Source organism: Astyanax mexicanus, chromosome 20, assembly GCF_023375975.1.
Source record: "Astyanax mexicanus isolate ESR-SI-001 chromosome 20, AstMex3_surface, whole genome shotgun sequence".
Lineage (NCBI taxonomy): Eukaryota > Metazoa > Chordata > Actinopteri > Characiformes > Acestrorhamphidae > Astyanax > Astyanax mexicanus.
The window spans coordinates 30160732-30178990 of NC_064427.1; the positions used below are offsets into that span (position 1 = coordinate 30160732).

Genomic DNA, 18259 nt, shown 5'->3' on the forward strand with positions numbered 1-18259 from the left:
CACCTGGTCTCAGCAAACACACACACACACACACACACACTCGCACAAAACCTGCCCACTAAGACTGCCATTACACGTCACTGGATAAAGCAGAAACAAACAAGTAGAACGAGAGCAGTGATAGAACGAGAGATTGAGAGGGACTGTGAGTGTGTGATTGAGTGTGAGTGAGTGTGTGTGGGAGTGTGTGAGTGTGTGGACAGATGTAGGGACGGATTGTGTGTGTGTGTTTTGGGGTTGGGTATCGTTCTGGCATGCAGTGACGGAGCCTGCAGTCTGACAGGTGAATTTGGCCGCTGTTTAAAGTGGGCCAGACAGGGTTTTTTTGTGGATTAGCTGGAGTTTAATTTAGAATGGGGGGGGGGGCTGTTGTGAAGGAGGGGCCGGTGATCCCTTTCCCATTTAGCACAAGAATAGAGTTCAGCCGGGCATTTTTCAGTGTCAGTGCAGCGTCAAAACTCTAATTAGATTTTACTTCCATCAAAGCTCTCCCGCCCCTTTCCTCAGAGCCGGGCAGACACAGTCGCGTGGAGCATGGCAAACATGTGGGGGCTTCAATTCAGGGTCGGCGAGTGTCAGCTGGAGCTAAAATAAGAAGTTCTCGAACGTGGGTCTTGTGTTTATCAATTTAATTCAATTTTATGTTGATGGAATTATGTTGAAGTTGCAACACCTCAGACCGCAAGACCCTACAGCGGATAGTGAGGACAGCTGAGAAGATCATCGGAGTCTCTCTCCCCTCCATTACTGACATCTACACTACACGCTGCATCCACAAAGCCACCAGCATTGTGGATGACCCCACCCATCCCTCACACGGACTCTTCGCTCTGATGCCATCCGGCAGAAGATACAGGAGCATCTGAGCCTCCACTACTAGACTCTGCAACAGCTTCATCCACCAGGCAGTCAGACTTCTCAACGCACAGAGACAAAGCTGAACCCCACCCCACCCCACCCACCACCTATGCACTGTCCTGTCTTAAATTGTCTTGTCTTTTGTATTTATTGTATTTATTGTTATTTAGTGTTATAGTTTTATGTTGCACTGTCGTCACTCCTGCACTTGTTGTTGTTGTCTATTGCTTATTGTTCCATGTTGCACCATGGTTCCGGAGGAACATAATTTCACTACACTGTGTACCTGTACTCAGTTGTAATGACAATAAAAGCCTCTTGACTTGACTTGATGGAATTTACTTACGGTACAGCATAAGATGCTCACACCTCTGTGTCAGTAGACAAATACATTACAAAAAGCAGTTAAACCTGGTTAAGTAAACGTACAGTAGTTGGGAAAAAGCTGTTTTTAAATCAAACTGATCTAACACATTACTATTTCCAATCCAGTAATCCGATTAAAGTTAGTAATCCAAATCACTGTGCTTTACTTTTTGTCGTTTTCCTTAGCAAAAAGAAATTATAGCGCCCGGCTGGATGGAGGAGAAAGACGTTTACAGTTGTTGGGAAAGTAAGGGGTTAATGCTGAGAAATGTGATGTATTCTGGGAATTGTAGTGTGGGTGTGTAGTCACCTAGGTACTGCAGCTCTCGTTCAGTTTTATTGCTTTAGCACTTTTACTTTCTCATTTTATTTTCATAACATGATTGAGCAGGCTAAAAGAAATTTCCAGTACTTTACTCTAACCCAGTTCCTGCTCATCTTTCCGCTGGAAAAGAACTGACGTTGAAGAGAACAGGTTGAAGGGAAAGTTTAGCTCATTTTGGACCAAAGAGCTATGGTTGAAACTAGCTCACCTGAGCATCATGAACATGGTCAAGAGGCAGTAATCAGGATGAAGGAACACAGCCATTGCTTTATTGCTGGAATTTGCAATGGTAGCTGTCGGCCACAACCATGCCAAAACAGACTAAAACTAGTACTGGGCTAAAGGCTGAACACACACACACTCACACATAGACACACACACTCACACTCTCATACAGCGAGCCCTCCAATACTCGGCCAGGAACAGAGAAAACGAGGGGTATATATACAGGAGAGGCCAGGTGAAAGCAATCAGAAGCTGGGGGAGTGGGAACGGCATTGCGTCACCTGATCAGCAGAGTCAGGAAAATCCAGTGTAAGTGCATGCTGGTAATTGGAGTCTTGTTGACTTGTGGAACTTCCTAGATTTGAGTTTGATTTCTGCCAGAATTGCTTGTGTCTGATCACATGGACAATTCGAGCCAGATACCAATCCTGATAATTACCACCCTGTCCACTCTGAGTGGTCTTCCATCATGTATTCCTAGTAACTACCTCAGGAGATAATACAAGATAAGACCTCCCAACTTATACAGATGTAGGTGATTATCTTTATGACAATACACACACACACACACACACACATTCACACACACCTAAATGCTCTCACTGCAGCCTTCCGTTTCCTCTCGTGCAAATATTCAACAGCCTCAAATTCCTCTAAACTCCACTTTCCCTGACTCTGTTCCAAGCTCTGTTTGTACCAGTATTTTGATTTCCCCTGAGAGTGTGACTATATCCCACCTGTCTGCAGATGCTGTACCCTTCAACAGAGAGAGCGAATGTAAGAGAGAGAGAGAAAAAGAGAGAGAGAGAGAGAGAGAGAGAGAGAGAGAGAGAGAAAACACACACAGAATAAAACATGGCCTTTCTGGAGACTCAAATCCACCGGGGCTCCGTATTGATCACATTCTATTGGCTGCTAAAACGCTCTGAGCATCATGAGTTCCCTCTCTCTCTCTTTCTTTCACTTTCTGAGTGAGTATATGTATGTGTGTATATGCGCGTGTGTGTAAGCATTTGTGTTTGTGTGTGTGTGTGTGTGTTGTTTTCTTTCCGTTCCTTTCCCCCCACTTTTCAAAGACGTGTCGAATATCAATATCACGACACAGGTGATAAAATTTTAATTAATGAATAAATTACATTTTGGGGGTGGGGGGGGGGGCACGGTGGGCTTGCTGAGAGAATGCTGAAGTGGTTTAAAGCTCTCGCAAACAGCGCCGCTCTCATTCCTCCACAGCCGAGCATGGCGCCACGAGTGGGAAATTCATTAGGCTCCATTGATTTAGCCCCTAGCAGAGGGCGGCTCATAAAAGATTGCGAGGGGGCTTTCACCCCGGCCGGCACGTGTCTGAAATAGAAGTGAGTGGAAGGAGAAGGTCTCAATGAGGCCCACATTGACTGGCCTTCACCAAGACTACAGTTAAGCCACACCGCGATGACGCCTTCTCAAGGTTAGGGATATCTTGGGCAGCAAGTGAACAGTTCTTAAAGAACTAGAAGGTGTTGGAAATACGAAAAACCTTTGACGGCAAGACGACCTAGCCAGAACATCTACAAAACATCAAGCAGATTTTGCCAGATGTTTCCTGTTGGCAATGGCTTGTACTTCTGGTACTTCACAAAATTGGTCCAAGAATATTCACCCAGTCCCAGGAAAAGGACCATGGCATTTGTTAGGCATTAGCCAATGTTTACTGGGTCAGAGCATGAGTTTTGGTTGGTAAAAGAAAATGTATACTGAATTACAACATCTCCAAACTTCAAGCATATTTTGTGGGATGTTCCCAGTATGCATTGGCGTTCACCTACCAACACTGGCTCAAGAAATGTCAACCAGTTCAAGTGAAAGTATCATAGGTTTTGGTACGTACTAGCTAAAAAATATTGGCCTTCACCAAAACTACTGTTAAGCCACACTAAAATGACGCCTTCTCAAGGTTAGGGATATATTGGGCAGCAAGTGAACAGTTCTTAAATAACTAGAAGGTGTTAAAAGTAAGACAAAACTTGTGATGGCAAGATGACTGGGTCAGAACATCTCCAAAACATCAAGCAGATTATGCCAGATCTTTTGCAGTTGGTAATATCTGGTACCTATTAACAATGGCCAAAGGACAATCAATCCCTGCAAGAAGATTGTGGGTTTTGGTAGGTAACAGCCAATGAATACTAGGTTAGAACATATCCAAACCTTCAAGCAGATTTTGTGGGATGTTCCCAGTACGCATTAGCGGTCACCTACCAACATTACCCAATGAAGAACAAACAGTCCTGGCAACAGAATCATGGATTTTGGCAGAATCATGGGTTAGAACCTCTCCAAACCTTATATGGGATGTTCCCAGTGAGCATTGAAATGTCAATCAGGCCCTGCAAGAGGACCATGCGTTTTGATAGGTACCAGCCAATGACTCCGGTGTCAATGCATCTCCCAACCATCAAGCAGAATTTGTGGGATGTTCCCAGTAGGCATTGGCTGGCATCAACCAAAACTGGCCCAAGAAAGACAACCAGTCCAAGTGAAAGTATGATAAGTCCAAGCATAGTCAACCAGTCCCAATAACAGGACTATTGTCAGGGCATCTCCAAACCTTCAAGAAGGTCTTGTGCGATGTTCACAGGAGACATTTTCTAGTACCTAACAACATTGGAATGTTCCCAGTATGCATTGTCAGGTTACTGCCAACAATGACCCAAGAAGAACAACCAGTCCCAGCAACAGGATCATGGGTTTTGGTAGGTGTAAGCCAATAAATACGGGCTCGGAACATCTCCAAAATATCAAGCAGTTTTTTATTGGTACTTTGTATGTACCTACCGAAATTGATCCAAGGAAGGACAACCAGTTCTAGCAACAGGTTAAGATGTTTTGGTTCTACACTATGCATTTTGGGTCAGAAAAGTAAAAGTAATGTCATAATGTCAAGGTATGTCCCATGGAGGCCCATAGATCCATGATTTACAGGATTCAAATCCTCTTCACCCATAACGTCTTAGTTTCATATTCCACAGAACACATTCAGAGGTCTTGTGAAGTCTATGCCTCAACTGTCAAGGGCTTTTAAGCAAGAATGTGGCTCTAGTAAATCACATAGTAAGAAAATTCAACGTTTTCTACAGCCAAAAGACAAAAATAAATAGTAGCTAGAGGGGGAGAAGATGGAGTTCATTGCCAAGAAAGCACAGCAGAGAATGTTCTACCTGAAGGAGCAGGCAACAAATTTAACCTGCCATAGGCCCTGATCATCCAGTTCTACACAGTAATCTTGGAGACCATCCTCACATCATCTGTAATCATCCGGTCTGGAACATCAACCTCACAAGAAGGAGCCAAACTCCAGACTATAATCAGCATGACAGAGATGATCTTCTGCTGTACTCTGCCAGCACTTCAGGACATATAGAACAGCAGGATCAGGAAGCTTGCTGGCAAGATTATAGCTGACCCCTCTCACCTTGGACATCACCACTTCCAACCAATAGCCTCTGGTAGAGGATTTAGAACCATCAAAATCAGCACAACTAGACACGTTAACAACCTTTTACAAGACCTGTGGAACCCAGGAACCTTAATGGACACCTCACACAATAAAATAAATACGCTCAGCTTATTCTGTTATAAATTGTAATATATTGCAACCTAAAATCAGAAAATATTTGATTATTATATACAATAACTATAGATCTACATGGGCAATCACATGGCTATTTGAGCATCGCAATACACCTTGCGCAGGGTGCAACATGTTCAAAAGCCAGGGATTGCCATGTTAGTGGGTAGTGTCACCTCACAATATATGCTGGTGCGCCTTCAAGACAACATCCTCAAGATCTTTTTCTTGGACCCCCATGCATTTTTCAACAAGACAATGCAAAATACTGCATGCTGCATACAAAGATTACAAAGATATAGCTGTGAAAAAAGTGGGGTATGAGTACTGGACTAGCTCTCCTGAAGTGATGATTTGTGCCCAGTAGAGAATATTTGAAGAATTTTAAAACAAAAAATGTAAAAATGATTAGCACTTTAAGACGCTTTAAGATGTTTGCAGGAAAAAGGGGTCAAAACCCTTGAAACACTTTTTAGCCACCTTGGGTGAGCTTTCAAAGCTGGACCGCAGAGATTGCGTCAGCGTGTCTTTGCTATCGTAACAACGTACGTATGCCTTGAGGCTAAAGGCAGGAATTATTTCTCTTAATTAATAATGGGTGTGCCATAAACCAATCAGTGTGTCACTTGCGATTACCTTTTAGAGCCAGGTGTGCTCTGACTTTTACAGATTGGGATTTTAACGGCACAACGTTTCTGTGCTTGTCAGCAGAGGAAACTGACCTGCTTATTCACGCTTTAAAAGGTCACTTACAGGAATAGCAATGTTATTATACTGTATATTCTGTTTATTGCTGATGTATACGAGTGTTTTGGTGCTTTTGGTGCGCCTGTGTTGCCAAGATGGCAATGAGCGTCTGCTGGTTGACCTGTGTTTTCCATTGCCAAGGTAGCAATATGGTAGAAATTTACCTGAACACACCTCACTTCCAGACCACCACACCCATCGACGCAGATATATTCGTAAGCTCCATCGCTATTAAAGGTAGCAATGAGCATCATGATGAACCTTGTGTAGGGTGAAGGTAGTGCCCTATATCACTTGGTATCCTCTGTGCCAAAACGTCTTGTGTATTGAGAAAAAATGGCAACAAAACGACAAAAGTGTGCAAAAAATGCTTTACCATATTTTTTTGCAGGAATGTGTTGCACGCCTAAGATGCAGAAATGGATGTTTATTAACAAATAAAAAGAAATTGATAACAGAAAACATGAAATAGCTTGGGTTCATACTGTCTGCAATCAAATAAAAATCAAAGTAAATTTAAGTGACACTAATTTTCTTTAATATTTGCATTTTTATGACTCTCACAACTTTTTCTTTTTTTGCAGTTGTAATAGCAGACATTATTTATTTTTCCTCACTCCCTGCATGTTGTCTTCCTCATATGCGTAACATATACGATGTAATAAAGTGATTCTACTTCTGATTAGTTCCACACAGAATCAGGAAAATTAAAGTGCTTGTTTAGTTGGAGAACGAGCTTTTTCACGTTCGTTCCTGCTTGTGAAAAACGCCCTACAAAAGTCCTTCAGAAAGAGACAACCACTTGCATATTGAGCATCGTTGTTAGCTCCACTGGCCATGCATGCTTTATTCATGAGCGTGCATGCCACGTGTTCATTCTGTGCTGCAGGAAAATAAAAGTTGCGGGTGAAGTTTTGAGCTGATTCATGTGGGATTGAACCTCACGCTCAATTAAAATTGCAAGATACATAGAGAACCGTGGAGAAGTTATGGAGCTACGCATAAGCAGTAGGTTTGGATTATTTATTGATAGAGCAGGTCAATTACAATGGCTTTAGGGTAATGTATAAACCACCCATGAACCGATAAAGCAAGTATGGAGAATGTTTCACATACATTATGAATGATACACATCCTTACATTGCTATTTAATCATTTGATATCAAACTTGATGTAAAAAATATATGTATATACTGACATGCCAAAAGTCCTGGGACCGGAGTATGTCAATATGTAAATGGGTCATAAAGTGTTACCTCAGGGAGCAATTTAGTAATGCTCATTCTAGGAATTGCAATGTCAACGGAAAATTTTCCATTTTTGACAAAACATCCAAATTAGGGGTGGGCGATATGGCTTTAATAATTATCTGGAGCCTGACCCGACTCGGCCCGAGGAATGTGGTGGTAAATCTCGGCCCGAACCGACCCGATTTCGGATCGGGCCTCGGGTCAGGTCGGGTTCGGGCAGAGAATCTAAGCTCTAGTTCACACAGTCATGAAATACTCAGATCTGAGCCTAACTTTTCAGTTATATATGATCATTATTATTATTATTACAAATTATTATTATTACTATTACAACATCAATCCTGTTACTTTTCTATTCTTATTATTATTTCACTGCCAGGCAGGACAACATGTGCCTTGCCCATTAGAGATGAAAAGAAAAGAATGGAGGTATAAAATGGATTTAGACTCATTTGTTGTGCAGCACAGCGAGTCTCTAATAGGCTGTGCAATCAGTGCACTCTGCTCATAAGAGGCAAGAGCACAAGCCATGCTGTTCCAACCAGTCGGAAGAGCACGAACAGCAGTGGGTCTGTTGTCAGTAACCAGAGGACCCGCTGCTAGCTTTTCAGCAAAGCACAAAAGGAACCAATACTAGATTACATGCTACTACTTCAGAGAGAGAGAGAGAGAGAGAGAGAGAAAGAGTGATGGGGGAGAGAGGGAGAAAGGAAGTGAGGGAGAGAGGAGGAGAAAGAAAGAAAAAAGAGAAATAGTGGATGGAAGTGGAGGCTCCAGTGTGAACCGAGCAGACGACTCCTAGCTACTAAAACTCAGCACCCCCATTACTGGGATCTTAAGCTGTGGCACTTAAGGCCATTTAAATGGCCCCTTAGACCAAACGTGAAAGTGTGTGAAGCTGCGTGTGACAGCCAGTCGCATTTAAAAACACAGCGGTCCGGAAACAAGGCGCAGTCTGCCCACCTGTCAGTCACCCCGAGCAACAGAGAGGGATTAAACACCAGGACTTCTGCTGGTGACCATTAGCGCCAGCATAAAAGGCACACACTCCCAGACACACAATAGGGGCTCTTTCCTCCTCAAACTCACTCTTGTCCCACAGTAGATGCACACTTCCTGTAATTTGCTGTGTGTGTGTGTGTGTGTGTGTGTGTCCATTGTTAGGCTATTATTTTATTTTTTGTCAAAAACTGACGAAGTCCAATTACTTGGGGGTGTTTTAGATTTATTTCCTGAATAATTTGTCAGAGTTTGGACTGAATAAAAAAAATATCATGTTTGGCTTGTCATTGTCAATGTTCTCTTAAAGTAAAATTCAGCTGATGATGGCTTTCATTGACATGTGCTATTAATAGAAATATTGAGAGAATTGAAATTACGTTACTCTCCTTCCCAAAAGTTACAACAAGTACAGAAAATAAGATTATAAATCTAAAAACATGAGAGACACTAAATATACAATACAACAAGGTCACAGATAAGTAAGGAGAGGGCGGTGCAGGATGCTGAGTATGTGTGTGCTTGCAGCAGAAAGGGGAAGGGGGATTTAGCAGGGAGAGAGTTCAGCATTCTCACAGTCTGGTGGATCAAGCACTCTCTCAGTCTGCTGTTTCTAGCCCCAAGTCTTCTCCCTGATGGCAGCAGGCTGAAGAAGCTCTTGTTAAAACATTGTTTTTTTTGGCTAAGAGAAAAGATTTTGGGCTAGATCTGGGGCTACATGTTATTAGTGTACAATTGGCCACAGTTAAATCTATGTGAGTCACTAGTAGACCAAGATGTGTACCATATTTTAAAGTGAGGTTCTGTTCATCACTAATTAGACACTAAAAAGAACTGAATAAATATGTAATCAATCACAGACCCCTAATTAAGCACCAATAACATTTACACAGAATAAAGCCAGAATAAATACGAAGTGAATAAATCATTTAAAAATGTCTAATTAAGGCTTTATTAAGCAAATAATAAGACATTAATAAGCACCTAATTTGTGTTCCTTAAAATAAAGTGTTACCCATTTTTGTGCACTGGGAAGAGGTTGGGAGAATGGTAGGATTTCTGCTTTTAAATATAATTTTGTTGGTCCACAGTTTACGTGTTGGGCTACATTGGGTCTATTCAGAATTTTGGGGTACTACACTAGTTCAGACAGAATGTGTTGGGCCACATTCGCATTTGGCTAATATAATTGAAACATATCTAAATCTAGATATGTAAATGTGTGCATTTGACTCTTTTAAACTGTTGATATCCTTGGTATGGTTGCAGTATTGGAGTGTTATCTTGAGATAATTCTCAATAGATAAAAACAATAATAGAAAAATAAATATGCAGGGTGGCAATGTGGTCCCTACAGACCCGGGTATGTAAAAAAAAAGAGAAAGAGAATTCTTGGATTAGTCAGATTCACACAGAATTCTGTTGGGCTACAGGATTTATTGGTCTACAGTCTGATTCAGACAGAATTTGCGTGGCTATATTTGGGTTTGGTGGACTACAATCTGGTTCAGACAGAATTTGTTGGGTGACATTCTGGTTTGGACAGAATACTGTTGGGATACAGTTTGGTTTGTACAGAATTTGTTGGCCTACATTTGGGATTGGACAGGATTTCAGTGGGCGACAGTCTGGTTCAGACAGACTTCTGTATTTGGCTACAGTTGAGTTTGGGCAGAATCTTGTCAGACTACTTTCTGTTGGACTTGGATTGTAAACTTGGTGCTACTCTTGCTGTTGGACATGAGCAGAAATTCTCAGGCTATATTTGGGTTTAATTCACATCATTTCTGGCCAATTACAGCTACTGTCTGCTCTTAAAAGTATACAAATCATGTTTTTTTCAGAGATTAATCCACATGACAACAGATCATAAACATGAAGGAAGAATCACTCACAGTGTTGCTGTTCATATTAAGCCTACAAGCCATCTGTTTCCCTATTTATTAAACCTCTTTAAATTTAGTAGAAAATGTTGAATGGCTCTTCTTATAGTGATATGCACTGCATGAGTAGGAGCAGGACTGGACGATATGGGCAAAATGTATATCATGATATATTTATTTCTTAATTTTTGGTCGATATGATGTAATTCTGTACACGGTGGAGCCCACTTTACACTGTGTGAAGTTCATATCTAATACCACAGTGAAAACCATTAGTTCCTGGAGCAGTAGGATCAGTGTAATGTATAGCAGTTTAAGATTCTGACTGTTTTAAGCAAAATTCGAAAATAGAAAATTGGGTATAAAATTAAAATATAGTAAAAAAAGAATAAAAAAAGCTTTTCATTCAATTTGTCAACCATCTAGTTTTTCAGTTCAGCCTTTGGCAAACAGAATTTCAAGAAAAATGAGAAGGTGAATCTCTCATTTTCAGATTCGTGCTTTTTTGGAAAAATGCAAAAATGGAAAAATTAGGAAAAAAGAAAAGATTTTTTTTTAAATGTTCCTTAAATTCCCGATTGTGGGGAGCAGAGATAAGAAAACTACAATTGGAAAAAAATGCATGAAAACTTATTTCTTAAGGGTTCTGTCACTTTTTTACAAATAACCTGTTGCTGGTCAAGCCTCATGTATATGCTGAGCGTCTACCACACTTTAGTCAAGGGTTAGCATGTTCTAAAGGGCAAAACACAAACAAGCTAGTTAATGCTTGACTGTGACAGAAACACAAAACCCATGATTTGAAAGTACCTACATCTCCTTCATCCGCTGGTACAGATCCCTCCCTCAGATGAAGTCTCCTCCTTTTACACTGCAGAACCGGTCGATCCTCAGATCATAGTGGCAGCTTAGAGCTCGTAGTGTACCCCTGCTTTATACAGTACACTGATGATATCTTCAATATGCAATATACAGTATCGTCATATTGCCCAGCTCTACAGAAAAGCCATCATAATTATGATTATGACTAAAGACAAAACTTAACAAGGATCGATGCGGTCATTCGAGTCATAGCTGGCTATAAATCATAGTATTTATAGAATTGCATTTTTATAGGTTTCATTTGGTTAAATACAACATTCTCTATTCCAAATAAGATATAATAAGCTTGAAAGATATGTTAGGCAAAGTTCTGAAAAACATAAAGCATTAACGCACGCAATTAATTTGGAATCAGTAACACGTTATTATTTTGTTTTACGCAAATTAATTACTCCACCAAGCTTGACAAGAACTTCCGTCGTAATCTGCCCCGCCCAACATGCAGACTTTTTTTCTGGAACGGTTTGCTTGTAGTGAGAATGTGATCTGGTCTTGATCGGACCTATCTATCAAATATACCTCTTTTTATTTGAGCTAAACTGCTGCTTAGGCGCAGTTTATTCTGATATATTAGACAGATAATATACTGCTATGAACAGATGCTGTCTCTGCTGCTCCATGCGGTTTACAGGCTACCGGTCTATGCTGCGTTCACTGCTCGCTGCACGGAAAACACAGTGTTTAAAAGCGCAGCGGCAAATTTTGTGTTCATATTTTGCATTCTGTGTTTTAAAGCAGCTTCACACTGCTAAAACACAAATAACAAATACAGTATATAGAAAATATAGTAAGAAAAATTTGTCATATTGCCCAGCTCTAAAGGAAAGCCTGTTTCCTTATATTATCCTTATATTTTTCACTCGGCCATGAATATGACTGAGAAGAAAACTTAACAAGGATCTATGCGGTCATTCGAGTTTGATCCCCAGCTGACAGCTCCTACCACTACGCCCCTGAAGAGCAAGCAAGCCACTTAGCCCCTAGCTGCTTCAGAGGAAAGCATCCCTGCAGTTGGTTAAGAGCGTGTCAGCTAAAATGGCTAAATGTAAACGCAATTTAAACATGACAGCAGTGTTCCTGCACAGCTGCATTTCACCATCAATCAACACCTCCTGACAGAATGAGGTTCTGCAAAGAGTCAAGAGCGGGAAAAAAAAAAAAAAAGAAACGAGAAAAGGAACAGTTTAAAAGCTCGTTGCGGCGGCAGAAAATCAGCAGGTGTGAGTGTGTACCCGAGTGTGTTGTTTTGCGACAGTGTGTGGCGGTAGAGACAGCACAGCTGATGCAGCACTAATACAATTAGAGCAGCCTCCGGCCTCCAGCCGAGACTCGACGCCAGGCTATAGTGCGGCGCTACGGCAAGCTGGGTAGGACACACTGACTAAAGCCAACTGCGGCAAATGGAGACCTGTTGGGCACTCATGTTCCCATCTGTCTCAATCCCCCCATCAACCTCAAATTAACCCTCACCGCCAAGTCAAGCTGCTCCGCCACACAAAATGGCCACCCAGGCCAGCCAATAACCCGTATAGCTGTCAGAGAGAGTGGAAGGAGAGGCCATTCTGCTAACAGGCTTAGATCAGGCCACAGCAACTAAGCCCTTGATCCATTCAGATTCCGTCCCATTGGTGTTTGGAGCTTTTTCTGTGAGACTGAACACATTATTTTTAATTAGCTTTGTTCTTTTCAGCTCAGAAACCTGCAGTTTTCTGTTACGGCAACAAAAAAAAAAAGAAATAAAAAAAATACTCAAGATCATGGCTTACAAAACTAGCAAGTTACACCTCTGTAAAAAGGCATCTGAAGCAACTTAAAATTTATTCTATAATGGGGTGAGCCATTAGAGGTGGGCGATGTGGCCCTAAACAAAGAGACGTTGAAACAACATCTTTTCTAGGTGATTTTTGCACGTCCAATTTTGGTCTCCTGAAGGTGCAGACTGTGATGCCAGATGACGTCTTTTTTCCGACGTCTTCCGCTCGTTCAATATTGACGTCCCCCAGACCTTCAGATTAGGGCTAATTAAAGCGTAAGCCTTCAGGAGTGAGTGCAGGTAGGAAGGAGCTGTTCTGTCATCACCTTGTAGGCGATTGTAAGAGCTTTGAATTTGATACGAGCAGCAACTGGTAGCCAATGGAGCTCAATGAGCAGTGGGGTGACATGTGCCCGTTTTGGCTGGTTGAAGACCAGACGTGCTGTCTCTGACTCTGGCTGCTGAGGGTGAAGCAGCATGACCGGGTTTTGAACTCGCATCCAAGCATAAGCATGGATAGGTCAGCTGTGCTTGATTAAACATGTATTAAAAGCTAATATGTACAGTACACACATGTAAACTATATTTCCAAAGGTATCCATTCACCTGCATTGTGTTTGGCGATGTAAGGCTTGAATGGAGCTGCTTGGTCATTCTTGAACCCATTTCTTGAAGATATCTACGCTTTAATGTACTTGAGCTGATCTGAAGACCACATGAAGTGTGAAGGTCTGACTCCACTGTTTTATTTTATGGTAGTAGAGTAGAGAGTTGCTTTAGTTCCATGTCGCTTCCACTGTGTTAAAATTTCACTGTGTTATAATTTTAATATTTAGTAGTGAGGAAATTTCACAACTGCACTTGTTGCACAGGTGCTGCATCCCATCATGGTACCACTTTGGAATTCACTGAGCTTCTGAGAGAGACCCATTCTTTCACTAATGCCGAGGTGCTTGGTTTTATACACCTGTGGTCATTGAACTGATTAGGATCTGAATTTATGTCATATAGATAACGTAGCGCAAAGTAACAGAGTAACAGAACACGACCCACCTCTAATATGAACGTCATCATCATTCTCTGTACACAGCAGATGTTGTGTTTGTTGGATTAACACTCACAGAGTTGATTTAACACATGCAAATTTGCTGTGGATCTACACACAAAAGCATACTTTCAAGTTTGACATAAAGGCATCATTTTGCTTATAGGATTATTTGCTTGAGTGTGTGCACACGCCCGTGGCTCTGCATAAACATTTACATTGGCTTTCCCCGTCAAATTGATTCTATATTCACACCTAGACCCAGCTGTGTTTTGCATAATGTGCTAGCGCTATTGGGTTGCATGTGTGCTCACAAATGTAGCCAATAAGAGTAAGTGAACAGTATTCTATTAAAAATGTGGATTTAAGGGCTGGAGCACAGAACAGAAATGAAATAAGCCCACCTTCAGCTTGCTCAGGTGCTGGATGGCTGGAGATCCGTCGGGTTTGGGAGGGAGAGACAGCTCCCATTTCCCAAACGCTTTTGGAGTGAAGGGGTGAGACAGCTTCTCCCATGCATCTGGTGGACAAAAGAAGCAAAATGTTAAGATAAATGAAGGCAAACCAATAAAGCAGACCTTGCAATGAGGGAAATCAGGCATTGCCTGACAAAAAAGTAAAATGTTGACATTCTGTGTGTCATGGGAGAGAGCCGAGCATCCTGTCCCTTGACTTTTGCCATGTGCCATGGAAGCTAAACAATGCTAAAAAGTCAAGTTGGATTTTCTATTTAAAAAAGTAGGGAGATTTTAGAATTTAAGTTAGCTTTACCACACATGGACTATAGTAAAAGTAGTAGCATAATACGTTTTATGTCACACTAGCCAGATCCAGGGCAGACTCTCGCAGATACAAATCACAAAGTTTATTAGAAAAGGGGCTAGGCTTACAAGAATAGTGAGGGGCAGGCAGGGTCAGTAACAAAATGACAGCAAATACAAACGACATATCAGAGAGTAGTCAGGCAATCCAAGGTCATAAACAATAAATCCAGCAATGAAAGGAAGAAGGCAAAAGACAAAAAATACAAAAAAGGCAACAAGGCAATCAAAAGAATGGGCAAGGCAAAAGACTAAAAACGGTAACATAAAACAGTTCGGTAACAAAAAAGCAAAGACAATGGAGCACATAGTAGAAAAACTAGGAAGATGAGATTCAATACTCAGCAAGGACTAAGCCAAACTAAGGGGTATATACACAGGGAAGAACAGGTGAAAATAATCAATAGCTTAGAAAGCTGCAACACCATAGCATCACATGATCTGTGGTGTAAAGGGAAATCTGGTGTGGGTTTATGCCTGGAAATGTATGACTGGAATTTTGAGTGCCAGAGTGAGCAGTTTATCATCAATCATCTGTTTGTGCATCATTTAATTTAGTCATACACAGAGTATGACAACAACATATCTGTGCACAACAAAAAAGCAAAATTTTAGTAGATTACAAAACTCTGTACCTCTGTAATTACTTACACTACCTGTAACATTTAAAAACAAGCAAACAAACAAGCCGGCGTACCAGAATATTTCTTTTTTTTCATACAGATTTTCTGGAATCCCTGCTACCATTTTTAACACAAGTCAAACAGTGTTTTTGACTGTCATTTTATAGAGATGTTTACCTGTTGTTTTAATGGTGCAAAATACAGCATAATGCATTGTTATCTACCAGTATACAATGCTAACTTTAAACACTGTTAACAATGCTAGAGTGTAGGACACTTAAGTTGGGGTGGATTCCCCATAAAACACCAGTAAGTGATTGTGAAACCATGATGGTTTCACAATCACTTACTGGTGTTTCTTGGGGAATTCACCCCAACTCAAGTGTCATTTACTGGAAACCAAATGATTGTGGTAAACTCCAAAGTCTTCAGTGTTTTTTTGGGGGGGAAATAGAAAAATAATAAATTATTCACAATATAAATTATTAGTGAATGGAGTGTGAAACTAAAAAAAAAAAATCTGGGAACATTATGTGAGAAATGTTGTAATAATGATGTAATGAAAACCATCACTAGGCCACAAATTTTCAAACGGTCCTGGACAATTAGCCCAAACAACACAATCAAGCCTGAGCTGAACCAAATTGCAACATATACTGATCAAGAGCTGGTTAACTGGTTCAAGTTATCTTACCAGTATTTCATCCACCATGACGCCTGTTTAGACCATCTGAAACCAGCCCTGAGCAAAATGTGGCCTTTTTTCGTCAGTGTCAGTGTATTTTAGTTGGTACAGATTAATCTAATTGAATGGAGCTGAAATGTATCCCGATCGAAGCGTTATTAGGTCAGCGATTTGCGCCCTTAATTAAAATGCTCATGCTAACCGCTACTTTCCATGGCCTGACAACTCCCATTCATTGCTAGCTGTGTTAGCAAGCTGAACCTCCTGAACTCCCACTGTCAGCCAAAGCAGAGAACGCGGAGAACATATTTTCAATCTAAAATATTCAGCTCCTCTTCAATGGAGTGAAAGGAACCTTTGCTATTTATCGCTGCGCATTTGGAGCGCAGTGCAAACAGAGCGCTGAGTTGAACATAACAGAAGAGCAGAAGAATATACAGTACTGTGTCTCCAGGAGACTGACTCACAGCTGACTCATCTACAGCCAGCGGAGAGAGAATGGAAAGCCGGCGAGAAGACTGTGACCCCTTCTTAAAGCCGGAGCGGAGTGACATGCGTTCGTCATAGATCATTTTCCACGCTTTGCTCCGCGTGCCTCCGTGGATTTGCCTCTGCTTTACGCGGGGAGAGGAAAGAGGAAACAGAGAAATGCATTAATAAGGGAGCAGAGTTCAGTGCATTATGCTTTCCGAGCGACAACTCGTTGACAAAAGGAGCTTCCCTTCTTTCTCTCTCCTGCTCTTCCTCTCTCTCTCTCTCGCTCTCTTGCTCTCTCTGAAATTGAAACCGAATAATATGAGCCGTGTCAAAACGCAATCTCGCGCCGAATTGGAAGTTGGGATTTCCTTTGGCACAGCCTCTGGCTCTTGGAGGAAGATAATTAAAAAAGGGAGAGGGGATAAATAGAAAAAAAAGTGGAGAAAGAAGTAGAAGCAAAGGGGGGGGGAGGAAAGGGGGGTGGCGAGGGGTGGCGGCGAGAAGAGAGAGAGAGAGAGGCCGGCTGTAATAAGGATGTAAGGGCTGCAGTGCTCGGCTCACCGAGATATTCAGCCGGAGTTACATCCAGCAGCATGCAGAAAAATAAATATATAAAGAAATGCTGATAAACACCATTTCCTCTACCAAGAGACCCATTTGGCCTTTTCACCTGACTGTATGATTTCACTTACATAGAGCGAGCGTGTGTGTGTGTGTGTGTGTGTGCTGTCACAATGCACCAGCACCTTCCATGCGACATAGACACACATACATACAGCTCTATGAGCACTGAGCGTATATATATATATATATATATATATATATATATATATATATATATATATATATATGTGCGTGTGTGTGTGTACGCTCTGAGAGAGGTGGTCTCAGGAGAGTCTGTGTGAGTGTGGGGGACAGTTTGTTATTTCTTAAAGCTTTATCTGTCCGCTGGGCACTTTGGCCCAGTGCAAGACTAAAGAAGCAATCGAAACATAAGACACAGTTTATAAACACTTATTAAGTAATTATTTTAAAATGTTCTGCATTGTAGATTAATACTAAAATTATCCAAACGATAAAGAAAAACATATGGAATTATTTAGTCAACAAAAAAGTATTGAACAAACCAGAATATGTTTTATATTTTACATTCTTCAAAGCGAACACCCCTTGCTAAGATGACAGCTTTGCACATCTTGGCAGCTTTATGAGGTAGAGTCACCTGGAATGTTCAGCTTTCAGTTAACAGCTGTGCTGAACTTGTCATGAGATAATGACTAATATTATTTATTTCCCTCTTAATGTGTTTGAGAGCATCAGTTGTAAAGTTGTGAAGAGATAAATTATCTTTTGCAGTCGCAAAGATCATTAAAAGTGTTTTGATGAAACTGGCTCTCATCAGGACCACCTCAGGAAAGGAAGAGAGAGAGTTACCTTTGTTGCACAGGATACGTTACCAACATCAATAAGGATAAGTTACCAACCACAGAAGCTGAGTATTATTATATTAATTTGTTTAACATTTTTAAGTTACTACATGATTCCTTTTATGTTCCTTCATAGTCTGAATGAGTTTTGATGAGGTATTTAGATATAATGTAGGAAAAAATAACAACATTAAATCAAAGAAAAGGTGTGTCCAAGGTCTTTTACTGTGTGACATTTTGGTTGGTTCAGGTTTTCAAACCGATTACAGCAAGTTTAGGCACACTG

The 18259-nt window shown here is 41.1% G+C and overlaps 1 protein-coding gene across 1 annotated transcript in view; it reads right to left on the reverse strand.

Annotated features, from left to right (window-relative positions):
• The window catches only part of gbe1a (glucan (1,4-alpha-), branching enzyme 1a), a 209579-nt gene that overhangs the window by 181872 nt on the left and 9448 nt on the right, over window positions 1–18259 (reverse strand). Inside the window, exon 3 of the mRNA XM_022680724.2 lies at window positions 14345–14460. Within this exon, the coding sequence (XP_022536445.2) occupies window positions 14345–14460 (116 nt within the window). The remainder of the gene's footprint in view (window positions 1–14344; window positions 14461–18259) is intronic.